This window comes from Paroedura picta, chromosome 7 (assembly GCF_049243985.1).
Source record: "Paroedura picta isolate Pp20150507F chromosome 7, Ppicta_v3.0, whole genome shotgun sequence".
NCBI classification, from domain to species: domain Eukaryota; kingdom Metazoa; phylum Chordata; class Lepidosauria; order Squamata; family Gekkonidae; genus Paroedura; species Paroedura picta.
In genome coordinates, this window is record NC_135375.1 from 84,220,426 (window position 1) to 84,231,960 (window position 11,535).

General features: G+C 44.0%; 1 protein-coding gene across 2 annotated transcripts in view; it reads left to right on the plus strand.

The window, feature by feature from the left end:
- The first annotated feature begins 54 nt into the window (after window positions 1–54).
- Window positions 55–11,535, plus strand: part of IFT74 (intraflagellar transport 74) — a 50,087-nt gene continuing 38,606 nt past the window's right edge. Inside the window, exons 1-8 of one of the 2 annotated variants that reach the window (XM_077345233.1) lie at window positions 55–193; window positions 3,008–3,153; window positions 4,748–4,883; window positions 6,305–6,353; window positions 7,541–7,639; window positions 7,825–7,885; window positions 9,452–9,511; window positions 11,216–11,277. In XM_077345233.1, coding sequence (XP_077201348.1) covers window positions 3,034–3,153; window positions 4,748–4,883; window positions 6,305–6,353; window positions 7,541–7,639; window positions 7,825–7,885; window positions 9,452–9,511; window positions 11,216–11,277 — 587 coding nt within the window. In that variant the 5' untranslated portion in view covers window positions 55–193; window positions 3,008–3,033. Of the gene's footprint in view, window positions 194–215; window positions 324–3,007; window positions 3,154–4,747; window positions 4,884–6,304; window positions 6,354–7,540; window positions 7,640–7,824; window positions 7,886–9,451; window positions 9,512–11,215; window positions 11,278–11,535 lie in introns of those variants that run through there. The other variant, XM_077345234.1, reaches the window with a different exon arrangement.

Below are 11,535 nucleotides of genomic sequence, written 5' to 3' on the forward strand. Positions count from 1 at the left end.
ACTACATTTCCCAGAATGCAAGCAGAGATGGAGCGACTGGGATGAAAGAACGCGTCTGAAGTCTCGCGATGAGAAGTTGAGGGGAAGGATGAAGCCAGGGACGGGAATTGGCCGACGTGGTTGCTATGAGACGGCGGTACACGGGGGAGGGGGGGAGCCGTTAGATTGAGTTCCTCGCGAGAGGACGAGTGAGGTAAGCGGGAGGGTTGGGGTGGTCCCTGTGCCCCTTTGCGACCGCGCTTGTAACGGGGATGTCAGGGGGGGCGGCGGGGTTGGCTGTGGCTGGAATGAGCATCCCTGAACCACCCAGCAGCCCGTCGCAGGTTGGAGTTTCCCAAGTGTCCATGGATCCTGCGGGAATAAACTGCCCACCACACAAGCCGCTTTCGGGCGAGACCGGCCGCTTCTGTACCACTGAGGGCTGAAAATAGGGGGATCTCGGGGGGGGGGGGGTGTTGGTTAGTGTCGCTGTCTTTCTCTTTATAATTATAGAGTCCCTCTGTGTTCCCCCTGCATGGTTCAGATTCATCACAAACATACAGGGTTGCTTGGTTCCCTGTTGCTGTCTCCGGGGATGGGGGGAAGGTTGCCATAGAGGCCATTCTCCAAAGCAGGTCTTTTCTCCAGGTGACCTGGTCTCTAGTTCAGAGATAAGCTGTAATTCCAGGGGATCCCCAGATCCCTCCTGGAGACTGGCATCCCTACAAGCATACACTAGAACATTTAAAAACAATATTTTGTTAGGGATGAGATATAAAGTATTATATGCTCGTTATTTAGTTTTTACTTGACAAAAACAAAGCATTTAAAGGTTCTACACAATATGTTTGATTATTTTGGCAAAAGTAAAACATTCAGTTAGATATCTGAATTCTTTATTGAGATTCTATTGACCACCTAGTTCAAGATAGTTTAGAACCAGTAATTAAGAAGATAGACATTAACACTCATGGTTGAAAGAAATTTCTGTTTTAAAAATATTCCCCAAATCAGTTTACTTATTTACTTATTAGTTCCACATTCTTTACTGAACAGGATTCAGTCTGCTGTGAATAGATTTCTACAGAACTATTATAAACCCATAACAAAAAGGCGAGATAGTTCCACAACACGGGAGTCCTAGTGGACTACCTACTATTGGAAGATACTACTGTGTCTTAATGTTAAAGGCAATATAGATGAGTGTTTTGTTGTCAGGTTGCAACCAATTTATGGTGATCTTGTTGGGTGTTCAAGGTAAGAGACATTCAGAGGTGGTTTGCCATTGCCTGCCTGTGTGTGACCCTGGTCTTCCTTGGTGGTTTCCCATCCAAATAACAACTAGGGCCAACCCTGCTTAGCTTTCAAGGTCTGATGAAAAGGGTGTCAGGACATGAATAATTTATTGGAACAAAAAGCAATTGGAATTAGATACTCTGCTTTGGATATGGCAGAAGAAACCCCTAACTCTGTTTTTATGCAGTTAATCTTAACTTAAGCATGGATTAAATTATAGTTAGAGCTGTAGTTTTCATCTGATGTTAATACAAAGGATGGGTTTTTCAGAGTTTAAAGGGGCAGCTAATTTTGCTATATGGTTAAAGTGAGTTGATGAAACTATAAAATATTGATCCTATTATTGTACTGATATCAGACATTAGTTTAGTTTATTCAATTTCTATACCACCCGCCAACATGGGGGCAAGTTGCATTTCAGTACCTTTATATCCCTATTTACAAATGAGAGGTTTAATACAACCTATGCAACAAACAGATAATATACTTTGAGCTTTAAATACATTTGAACACATCTTAGTCTAAATTGGATGGCAGACCACCAAGGAAGTCCAGAGTAGCTACATAAAGGCAGGAAATAATAAATCCCCTCTAAATGTCTCTTCCCTTGAAAAACCTACAGAGTTGCTGTAAGTCAATTAAAACTTGACCTCATTTTATATAATCAAAAGAATTACCAAAAATACACTTCTTTAATAGATCAATAAAATAAGACAACAGTGTATAAACTAAAGTGGGGAACTTTCCTAAAGGCAAATAATATATAAAAATATGTGTAGAGTTTTATTTATGTGTTTGTTTATTCCATTGAAGCCCCCACTTTCTCCCCCAGTGGGAATGCAGTGACGTACCGTATAACAGTGGTCCCCAACCCCTGGTCCGGGGACCGGAACCGGTCTGTGGATCAGTCGGTACCGGGCCGCGGCTCCTCCTCCCTGGCTGCTACCTCAGGGGCTGCCCTGCCACTCTGCCGCCAGCTCACCCTTGGTCTCTCTGGCGGCTGCCATGGCTGGGGCTCCCCCTCGGCGTGGCACTGTGCAACTGCTGCTGGCAGTGCCCCCCAGCGGGTGGCAGGAAGTCAGGGGCTCTGGTGGGAAAGCAAGCGGAGCAGGGGCTCAGGCGGCAGGGGTGACGTCCCTTGGCAAAAGACTACCTCCCCCCCCCCCGGGCCTCAGTAAAATTTTCAAGCATTGACCGGTTCCCAGTGATAAAAAGCTTGGGGACCACTGCCGTATAACATTTAAGCACACAAGACCCCTGTGGGGTAGGTTAGGCTGAGAGAAAATGTGACTGGCCCAATATTACATTGTGGGTAATAACCAGAATAATTTACATGCAGAGTGAGGATTCAGACCTGGGTCTTTCAAATCCTAGTCTAGCGTTAATCATTATACCACAAACAGCCTTAAATATATAGATATTCTACCCTGCCTAGATTAGCCAGAATAACAGCTAACGTATCCAATCTATGGTAAAAAAAACAAAAAAGAAACAAAAATCATACATGCTAGATAATCTTTAAAAGTCTTTTTCAATGAGTTGTATTTCTTAAGGGTTGCACTCATAATATTTGCATAAACTATAAGTCAGTGATGCTTAAATATAATTTTGATTTAAAATTTAAAGGGAATTCTAAGGCCTTTCTTAATGGCTTTATCAATCTGTAGTTGTTTCAAATATAGGAAACCTATACCGAGGACTCTAATGTGTAATATATGCTTATTATTAACAGAGGGAAGTTAAAAGGAAAGGAGTAAAATGGCAAGTAATCACAAGCCTCCAACATCTCGTCCCTCTTCAAGAGCAGGAATGGGACTGGGAGCCAGACCTCCGTCATCTTCCTTACGGCCTCCATCTGCCGCTTTATTGGGTAGTGGGGTACGTTAAATTAATCAACCTATACAAGGATCAAAGATATAGGATGTATCATGAGTGACATTTTGTGACATTGAATTATTTGAATTGTTTTTTTTTAAACTGCAACTTTGATCTCTTTATGTTCCTGCTTAGATTCTTTCTATTCTAGTCTGACATTTTATTTTGCGTCTGCATGCAAGTTTGTTTGTTTGTTTATTGTATTTATATACCACCTTCCCCTGAGGCTCAGGGCGGTTTACATAAAATGTAGAAAACAGTACATGGAATTTTGTTTTTCATAACAACAGTAATAATATCAACATTAAAACTATAACAGAGGTAATGGACTGTAGCAATCCAAACAGGTCCAGAACAGAACGCATGAATGGATTTCTGGGAGGGAGGGAGCAGGGGCGCTGTATATTTTGCTGGATTGCTCGGTCTCAACTAAATGCATGGTGGATGAGCTCCCTTTTGCATGCCCTGCGGAACTATTTTAGCTCCTGTTTTAGGGCCCTGATCTCTTCGGGGAGCTCATTCCACCAGGTGGGGGCTAGGACAGAGAAGGCTCTGGCCCTGGTTGAGACAGGCTTCTTCAGGGCCAGGGATCATTAGCCAGTTGGTAGTGGTGGAGCACAAAGCTCTTTGGGGGGCATAGGCGAGGAGGTGGTCCCTCAGGTACACTGGGCCCTGACTGCAAATGGCCTTAAAGGTAATTTCCTTGAACCTTTAGCCAGATCTGGAATTCAACTGGCAACCACTGTAGTTGATGGAGAATGGGCCAGATGTGGGCCCTCCATGGTGTTGCTGTGAAGACTCTGGCTGCTGCGTTTTGGACCAGCTTTAGTTTCCAGATCAAGTCTAAGGGCAGGCCTATGTAGAGCGAGTTACAGAAGTCCAGTCTAGAGGTGACCGTCGCATGGATCACTGTGGCTACATGTTCCAGGGGCGCTAAAAGTTTGACTTGGCAGAGGTGGTAGCATGCCAGCCATGCTACTTTTGTGATGCTACTTTTTGTTTCTAATTATATCATGTCATCAACATGGAGTTTTACACAGATGACATGACCCTGTTTTGAGAAGTTCATAGTTCAAAAGCAGCAATTAAAAAAAACAATTTGGTTCACTCTCTGATTTCTCTCCTTGCTACATCTCATCCTTTCTGCTTTTTTGTTGTTTAAGATTGTAAGCCTCTCCAGGGTTTCAGGATGCTTATTAATAATAAGATTTTCTTACATTGTATAACAAACACAAGTGATTTTGATAAGAAACAGTTCCAGCATAAAAATGGCAAGAAGGAGGATGCTTAACTCTTTCCTAGTGACTGCTCCTCTACTGCTTATTGTGATCCAGTCTGCCACTCCCAGTCCCCACATTGTCCCTTGGAAAAATTAACTCTTCCTGAAACGATTTCTTCTTTAAAACCCAATAAAATGGCCATTGGGATTATGAGGCATTTTTTGTACTTAAAGTGTAGGAAGACATTCCATTTCTCACATTTTAAGGCTCCAGCTGGCCTACTCATAGATTACACATCAGAATACTCAAGGTTCTTCAGAACCACTGCAATGAATTCTCCCCACCTCAATAATTATTTTCTCCAATTTCTATTTTAGATCCCTCCAGGCACAGCAAGACCTGGGACACGTGGTGTCCCTATAGGTACTGGAGTGGTGTTCTCCTCACAGATTAAAGTTGCAGATCGTCCAGTGACTCAGCAAGGGCTGAGTGGAATGAAAACAGGAATGAAAGGTAATGAATTAATGCTAATGACAGAGGAGCAGCCTCACCTATCATTTCTCCAAGGCAGGATACCCTCTGTTGCTGAGCGGTTCATGTTATTATTATTATTGAAAAGCTGGTGTTAATACATTCACAACAAAAGTTCATTGTTTATTCAGGTTTCTGTTTTATGTGGACTCAATGATGGGTTTGGCCTCACTTCCCTCAGTGCCTGGCCCAGCGCTGAGCCATGGTCACCTCTCTACTGCAATGCCCACTGGGGGCCCGGACTAGTGTCACTGGGCCAGATACCCAATTGTTGAGTTGGGGGCCACTGGGAGAACATGTCAGTCTTTCCATTGCCATGGACTGCTCAGGACAGCAGTTGGACATGTCCCACTTGAGGAGGAACCATGTTAACAGTGCTGCACCTATATGGATGTGGCCATCAACTCCTGGGCTCCTACATGAATTTGTGGCTGCCATCCCATCTTGGCTAGGGATTAGGCAAGTTCCCCCTCTCACACTGTGGTGATCCTGGCTCAGTAGTAAGACAGCCCCCCCCCCAAAAAAAAAGCTCTGTCCCAGGGCCATCTGCTACGGTTGCTCAGATACAACAACAGTCCTGGCTGGAGTGGGGGACAGGTTCAAGCAGGGGGCATGAGGTCATTTTGCTGCATCTTGTGGCATACTTGCATACTCCAGGAAAAGACACGGGGTGTGCCTTCCTGGTGGCAATGGGCACAATCCTTGTGGGGGGGAATAAGATCTGCATTGGTCTGTTAGCATTCTGAAGCTGGTCCTCCACCCATCCTTGCCCTGTCACCAAGATGTGTTCTCATCTGTGCAGCCATTCCCTGACTATGTGTTTTAGATGCCATAGTGATGTGACATGCTAAGTCCAATGGTCACAGTCTTGATCAGTATAGCCGCAAAACTTGTCGTCTGTTTTGCCCATACATGGACCAGTGTTTAATCAGCTACCAGTAGCTGGCATTGGCTGTACTGGGGATGGGGGCCAATGGAGGTAGGGAATTTCAGCCTCCTGTGGCTCTCAGTCCTGGGGGCATAGCAGCTGTTGGGAGAAGGTGGTTCTTTCTGGACTCCATGGGTGCCTTTAGGGTATGCCTCAGTTTTTACAGCCATAACTGCCCCTTTGCTTGGAGATGTTCCCAGGCTGAGGTGGCTTAAAGAGATGGCTTAACTTTTGCAATACCCTAGGCCTGCTCCTTCTCATAGTGGCACAGGAGGTAGTGCCGGTGGTGCTGACAGGGATTCATTGGAGATACGCTAGCAAATGGCAATGGCACAGCAGCACTAGGATACTCTGCCAGCATATCTCAGGGGTAACCTAGTCTAATAGTTGATCAATTCCCTGAGCACTTTTGTGTCCCCCTCCAGATTGTACCTTGTAGTCTAAAAAATCACTGCTATTTGTTCTTCTTTGTTAGGTCCTCAGAGACAAGTTATGGATAAATCATATTACCTTGGAGTACTTAGGTATGTGAAATCCTATTTTCAGGGGTAAGTGCAGCATTTCCACCTAAGCACTTTGTATCAAGAATGGTAGCCTGGTTTGTGGTTCTACATGGTGTGTGTCTGGGATCCATTCTCATTTCTGCTTTGCAGTCCTGGAAAGAGTGGGAAAGACTCTTTAAGTCTTTCCTCTCTCACCATTTCTGCACTGGGAACTTCACTGCCCTAGCTCGGTGCGGAAGCACAAATCTGAGGTGGACAAGGTGCACTGGGCCAAATGCTCCCCCATTCAGGAGCAGAAAGATATGGGTCAACCTGCCCAGGCTCAAACTCCAGCCTGGCGCAGAGCCTCAGGTGCAGAAACAGTCTCTGTGGTAGCTGTTCCTCCCCTCTTTTCCACCAGACCATTTTTTGCTATGCTCAGCACAGGCCCTAAGAGCTGTCCCATCTGTCTCTTTCCCAACTTACCCTGCCGCATTTTCTCAGCAGTTTTTTTGTACTTAGTGCACACACATTGCCATCTGACTGCTGGAAATGGAGCTTCTGAAGCTTCCTTTATCCTTCTGTTAGACCTGGTAATGCGACTGGTATGTAGCTAACCTCTTAAAAACACTTTCTTTACTACAGATTGCCTCTTGCCTCCAATGGAGACACATAGACTGTTCTTGCCATATTTTTGTCAGATTCAAGATTAATTTACAGCAGGAGAAAACTGTTTCCTCCACCTCTGCACATGACTTTTAGTGGGCCAAGAGAGCTGGCTATAATTCCCCTCATTCCAGCTGAGATATTTTTACAGGAGTTTTTTTTTCTGGAGCTTTAGTGTAGAAAAAATGTCTTTTAAAAATAAAACAATAGTTGAAAATAGCTGTATTTAGAACAAAAGCCTACAAATCATTATTTAGCTAATTACTGTTACTTTATTATATATGGAGACTCAAAGCAGTTTATGTTGTTCTTCTCACAATAATCCTGTGAGGTAGGCCAGGCCAAGAGCGTGTGACTGGCCACCACTGATTAGCTGCCTAGCATGTGGATCTTTACAGAGAGTGCCCATGGATCCCCGTGAGCCTGGTGAATACTGGATTTGACACTGTGGAATGCCAAAGAAGAAGGCAAAGCTAGGGTTGTCCTCTCCCATCGAACTTAAGCTGAGTAGTTCTTTAAAAAGCAGTGAATAATGTATTAAGATGGTAACTAATTTTTTACAGAAGCAAAATAAATGAGCTTACCACTGAGATTAGCAAGCTTCAGAAAGAAATCGACATGTATAACCAGGAAAACTCTGTCTACCTCTCATATGAAAAACGGTACGTCCAGTTGTATACATTCTCAACATCGGTTTTTAATAGTAGCTGGTATTTATGCATTTTGAGTAACAAATCCATTTTTTACCTTAGGGAAGGATTTAAATGATAAAACTTGAAACTTCGTTTGATTGCTTTTTAATGTGTAGGCAGTGGCATCTAATAACCTTTTTTCTGTTCTTCTTTAGGGCAGAGGCTTTAGCTAGTGAGATCAAAGAATTTCAAGGACAGCTAGCAGACTATAACATGGTATGCTACTTATGCCAGATTTACTACACTTTTATTCACCCTTCCTCCAAGGAGCTCAAAGTGATTCTCTCTGAAGGACCACCTCTCCCAATATGTCCCCCGGCGTATAACATTTAAGCACACAAGACCCCTGTGGGGTAGGTTAGGCTGAGAGAATGTGACTGGCCCAATATTACATTGTGGGTAATAACCAGAATAATTTACATGCAGAGTGAGGATTCAGACCCGGGTCTTTCAAATCCTAGTCCAGTGTTAATCATTATACCACAAACAGCCTTAAATATATAGATCAGTGGTCCCCAACCCGCGGGCTGCGGCCCAGTGCCGGGCCGCGAAGGCCTTGGCGCCGGGCCGCGGCTCCTTCTTCCCTCCCCCCCCCCGAAGCGAGAAGCTCGCCAGGCCGCGAGCAAATCGGCCGCCAAAGTGGCCGATTAGCTTGCAGCCCGGCAAGCTTCTTGTTTCGGGAGGGGGGGAAGAGAAGCTTGCCGAGCCGCAAGCTAATTGGCCTCTTTGGCGTCCGATTTGCTCGCGGCCCGGAGGGGCCGGGAGGGGGAGCCGCGGCCGCTGGCATGGCGACGGCGCAAACGTCGCATGCCGGGCGCAAACGCGCATGCGCAGCAGTCCGCACACGCGCGTTTGTGCTGGGGCTGCCGCGCATGCGCGGGCCCCCAAGCTGCCCTCTCCCCCCACTCCAGAGCAGTGGTCCGCGGCAGCCAAAAGGTTGCGGACCGCTGTCCTGGAGATCATTATAGTATGCAAACAAATTTGCTGGTGATCCTTTGCTCCAAGGATATATGCCTGGTCTCAATGAGATCCAGGGCCAAAAAGGTGGAATGAGTTGCCTGGTGGAATGAGTTGCCAGCTGAGATCCAGGCCCTGATAGAGCTGGCCAAATTTCTGCAAGGCCTGCAAAACAGCACTCTTCCATTAGGCCTATGGTTAAAATCAGGGCAGTCTGAAGCCTTATGAGAGCCCCCCCCCTCCATCTTCTACTCTTGGCTCCCCCTACTGTTGACTTTATCTGATGTCTCCAGTAGTTGGCAGAGGATACAAAGGGGGCGTGGGGTGAGGATGGAGTTTCAAAATGTATTTTATTGTAATAGATGATTGCAATAGATATTATTGAATATGTTTTTAGTGTTGTGAGCCACTCCAAGCCTATATGGAGAAGGGCAGTATCGAAATAAAATATTCTGTTCTTTCCTCCCCATTCCTATTCTTACAAGGGCCTTTGGTGGAGTTTAGTCTAGCAAGATTTGGCAGAAGAATAGTGACTGGCCCAAAGTTGGACCTAGTTCTCACTACTCCTGATCTCAATAATGTAACTGTTATGATATATTGGTCCTTTTTTATTATTGATTTTATGTACTGAACATACTGGCTTAAACTGAACATACTGGAATAGCAATTACACAGATATGTCTGTAGTTTTTTCTACTGTTACTATAAAACTAGTCCAGTCATATTTAGGAATGCATGTTCATAACAGCACTCTTTCTTCTTGTCTTGTTATTTGTGTGAGTCTAGAAACAACAATGAATAGTTAAAATTTGATCTTTGTTTTAGTTGGTAGATAAGCTCAACACCAATACTGACATGGAGGAAGTGATGAATGACTACAACCTAGTAAGTGTTAAAATTTGAACTTTATTGCACTGTTGACTGTTTGAATTTACAGTTAACTGTTGGACTTTATCCTGTTGCTGTAGTGTTCCCATATGGTTGGTAGTAATTCAGCATTAAATTACTGCTGCTGAGGTGAATCGTTCATGAGAAGAATGGTAGAGTTCTATAACAGTTCAATGTTATTTATTACATTACCTGCTTCTTTTTGCATTTATAACTTCTTAGACTCCTGTAGGTAGACAATAGAAGCAACCGATCAGGCCTTTTTGTTTGTTACCAAGTATTGATTGATTCATCCTATATAAACTAATTCAGTTCAGAGGATGGGGAGAACTACTATATAGTCATCATTTCACCTCATCTGTTATTAATTTCTCCCCTTCATCTGCCTCTGTGATGGACTGCAATTCTAAAAGAAGTACTGTACAAATAGGTAAAGGACTGTGAAGAGTTAACTCCTCAAAGAGCAAGAGAGCCTTGAATAACAGGCTGTTTCAAAAGATCTGATTTTTTTTAGTATCAGTTGAGCAGAGAAAGACTTCTGAAATGGGTGCTGAGGAGGATTTAGTCTCAATTCATCCCCAACTAAGAGCCAATTAAACACAGAGAACTGGGGGAAGTTGGCAAGAAGAGTGGGTAGTTAAGACAGCCTTTGTGAACTTTTTTACTCTTGAGAAACCCTGAAACATTCTTCAGGTTTTGAGAATCCCCAGAAGTGGTATGATCATGCAGAACATGATTGGGAAGCATAGCTGTGGATACGCCCACCTGGGGCCCCTCCTCCTCCCAGCTCCTCAAAGCCCATCATTGGAGATTTTGAGCGAGGCAGGTCGACATGACCATGTACGATCATATCACATAATAAATGTTTAACAAATTTTAAATATATATATAAAACAATAATTAACTATCACTGATTCAAGAAACCCCAAGGCTTCACAATATCCTGGATGAAAAAGCCTGAGATAGGAGAAGACTCCCATGGAGTTCCTGCATGGATTGCTGCATTCAACAGCAAGTTGGAAAGCCAACAACCTTCCTTCTTTAAAAGACTGTTTAATGTTGAATGTACCAAACTGTGTTGCTAACAGTAGAGCTCCCAGTAGGGCTCCCTCGGGCGGCGGCTTGACGCGGCGAGAGGCACTCCGCGCGACTGCCGGGGGCTCGCTCGGGGGCGGCCTGACGTGGCGAGAGGCGCTTCGCGCCTCTCGCCGCGTCAGACCGGGAGCAACTGCGAGCCGCGCACAGCCTTCATAGCCCATTGACTTCAATGCAGTTTAAAAGGTGTAACTCTCTTTAAGATTGTGCTGACAGTAGCTCAGTCCACCTGTTGTGATTCTGTGTATATGTGGCCAGAGGGTCAGAAGGCAGGATAAAATCATTTTAAATTAGCAAGTTAGGGGCCTTAATACAGTCAGATAAGCAATCCTGTTGCTTGTGTCAGTAATTCAGCTATTATGCACGGAAGCTGATAAAATTTAGTTCAAAACTACCATAAATCATGATTTATATTAAAATTCATAAATCTTTATCGAGTCAGGTGGTTGTTTTTAAAAATCTTTGTACAGTCTTATGGTTCTGATGAACTGTAGCAGGAAATACAGAGGAACAGAGAGCCATGTAAGCAGGATTTTTTTCATATTTTGCTGTAGAAATAGGAAAGAAGTTCTCACCAAGTTTCTGATGGATTTGTCTTTTTCATAGCTGAGAACACAAAATGACCGTGAAGCTCAGAGCATAGACACCATTTTTACAGAAAGACAAGCGTAAGTATATGAAATATCAAAACTGAAAATGTACAGTTATGATGCAGCTTTTTTTCCAGCATCTACCAGGTTGTTTTAGGGTATGCCTCTACCATGATCCTAAATATACTTACTTGGAATTTGAAAGCTCTTTCATTATTACAGAATTTACATTCCAGGTAAATGTTTTGTAATTGAATCCTTAAAAGATTAAAGAGCTATGAAGCAATTATTAGTTCAGTAGTTGTCAATGTATTTTCTCAAGTATGAGGGAAATGG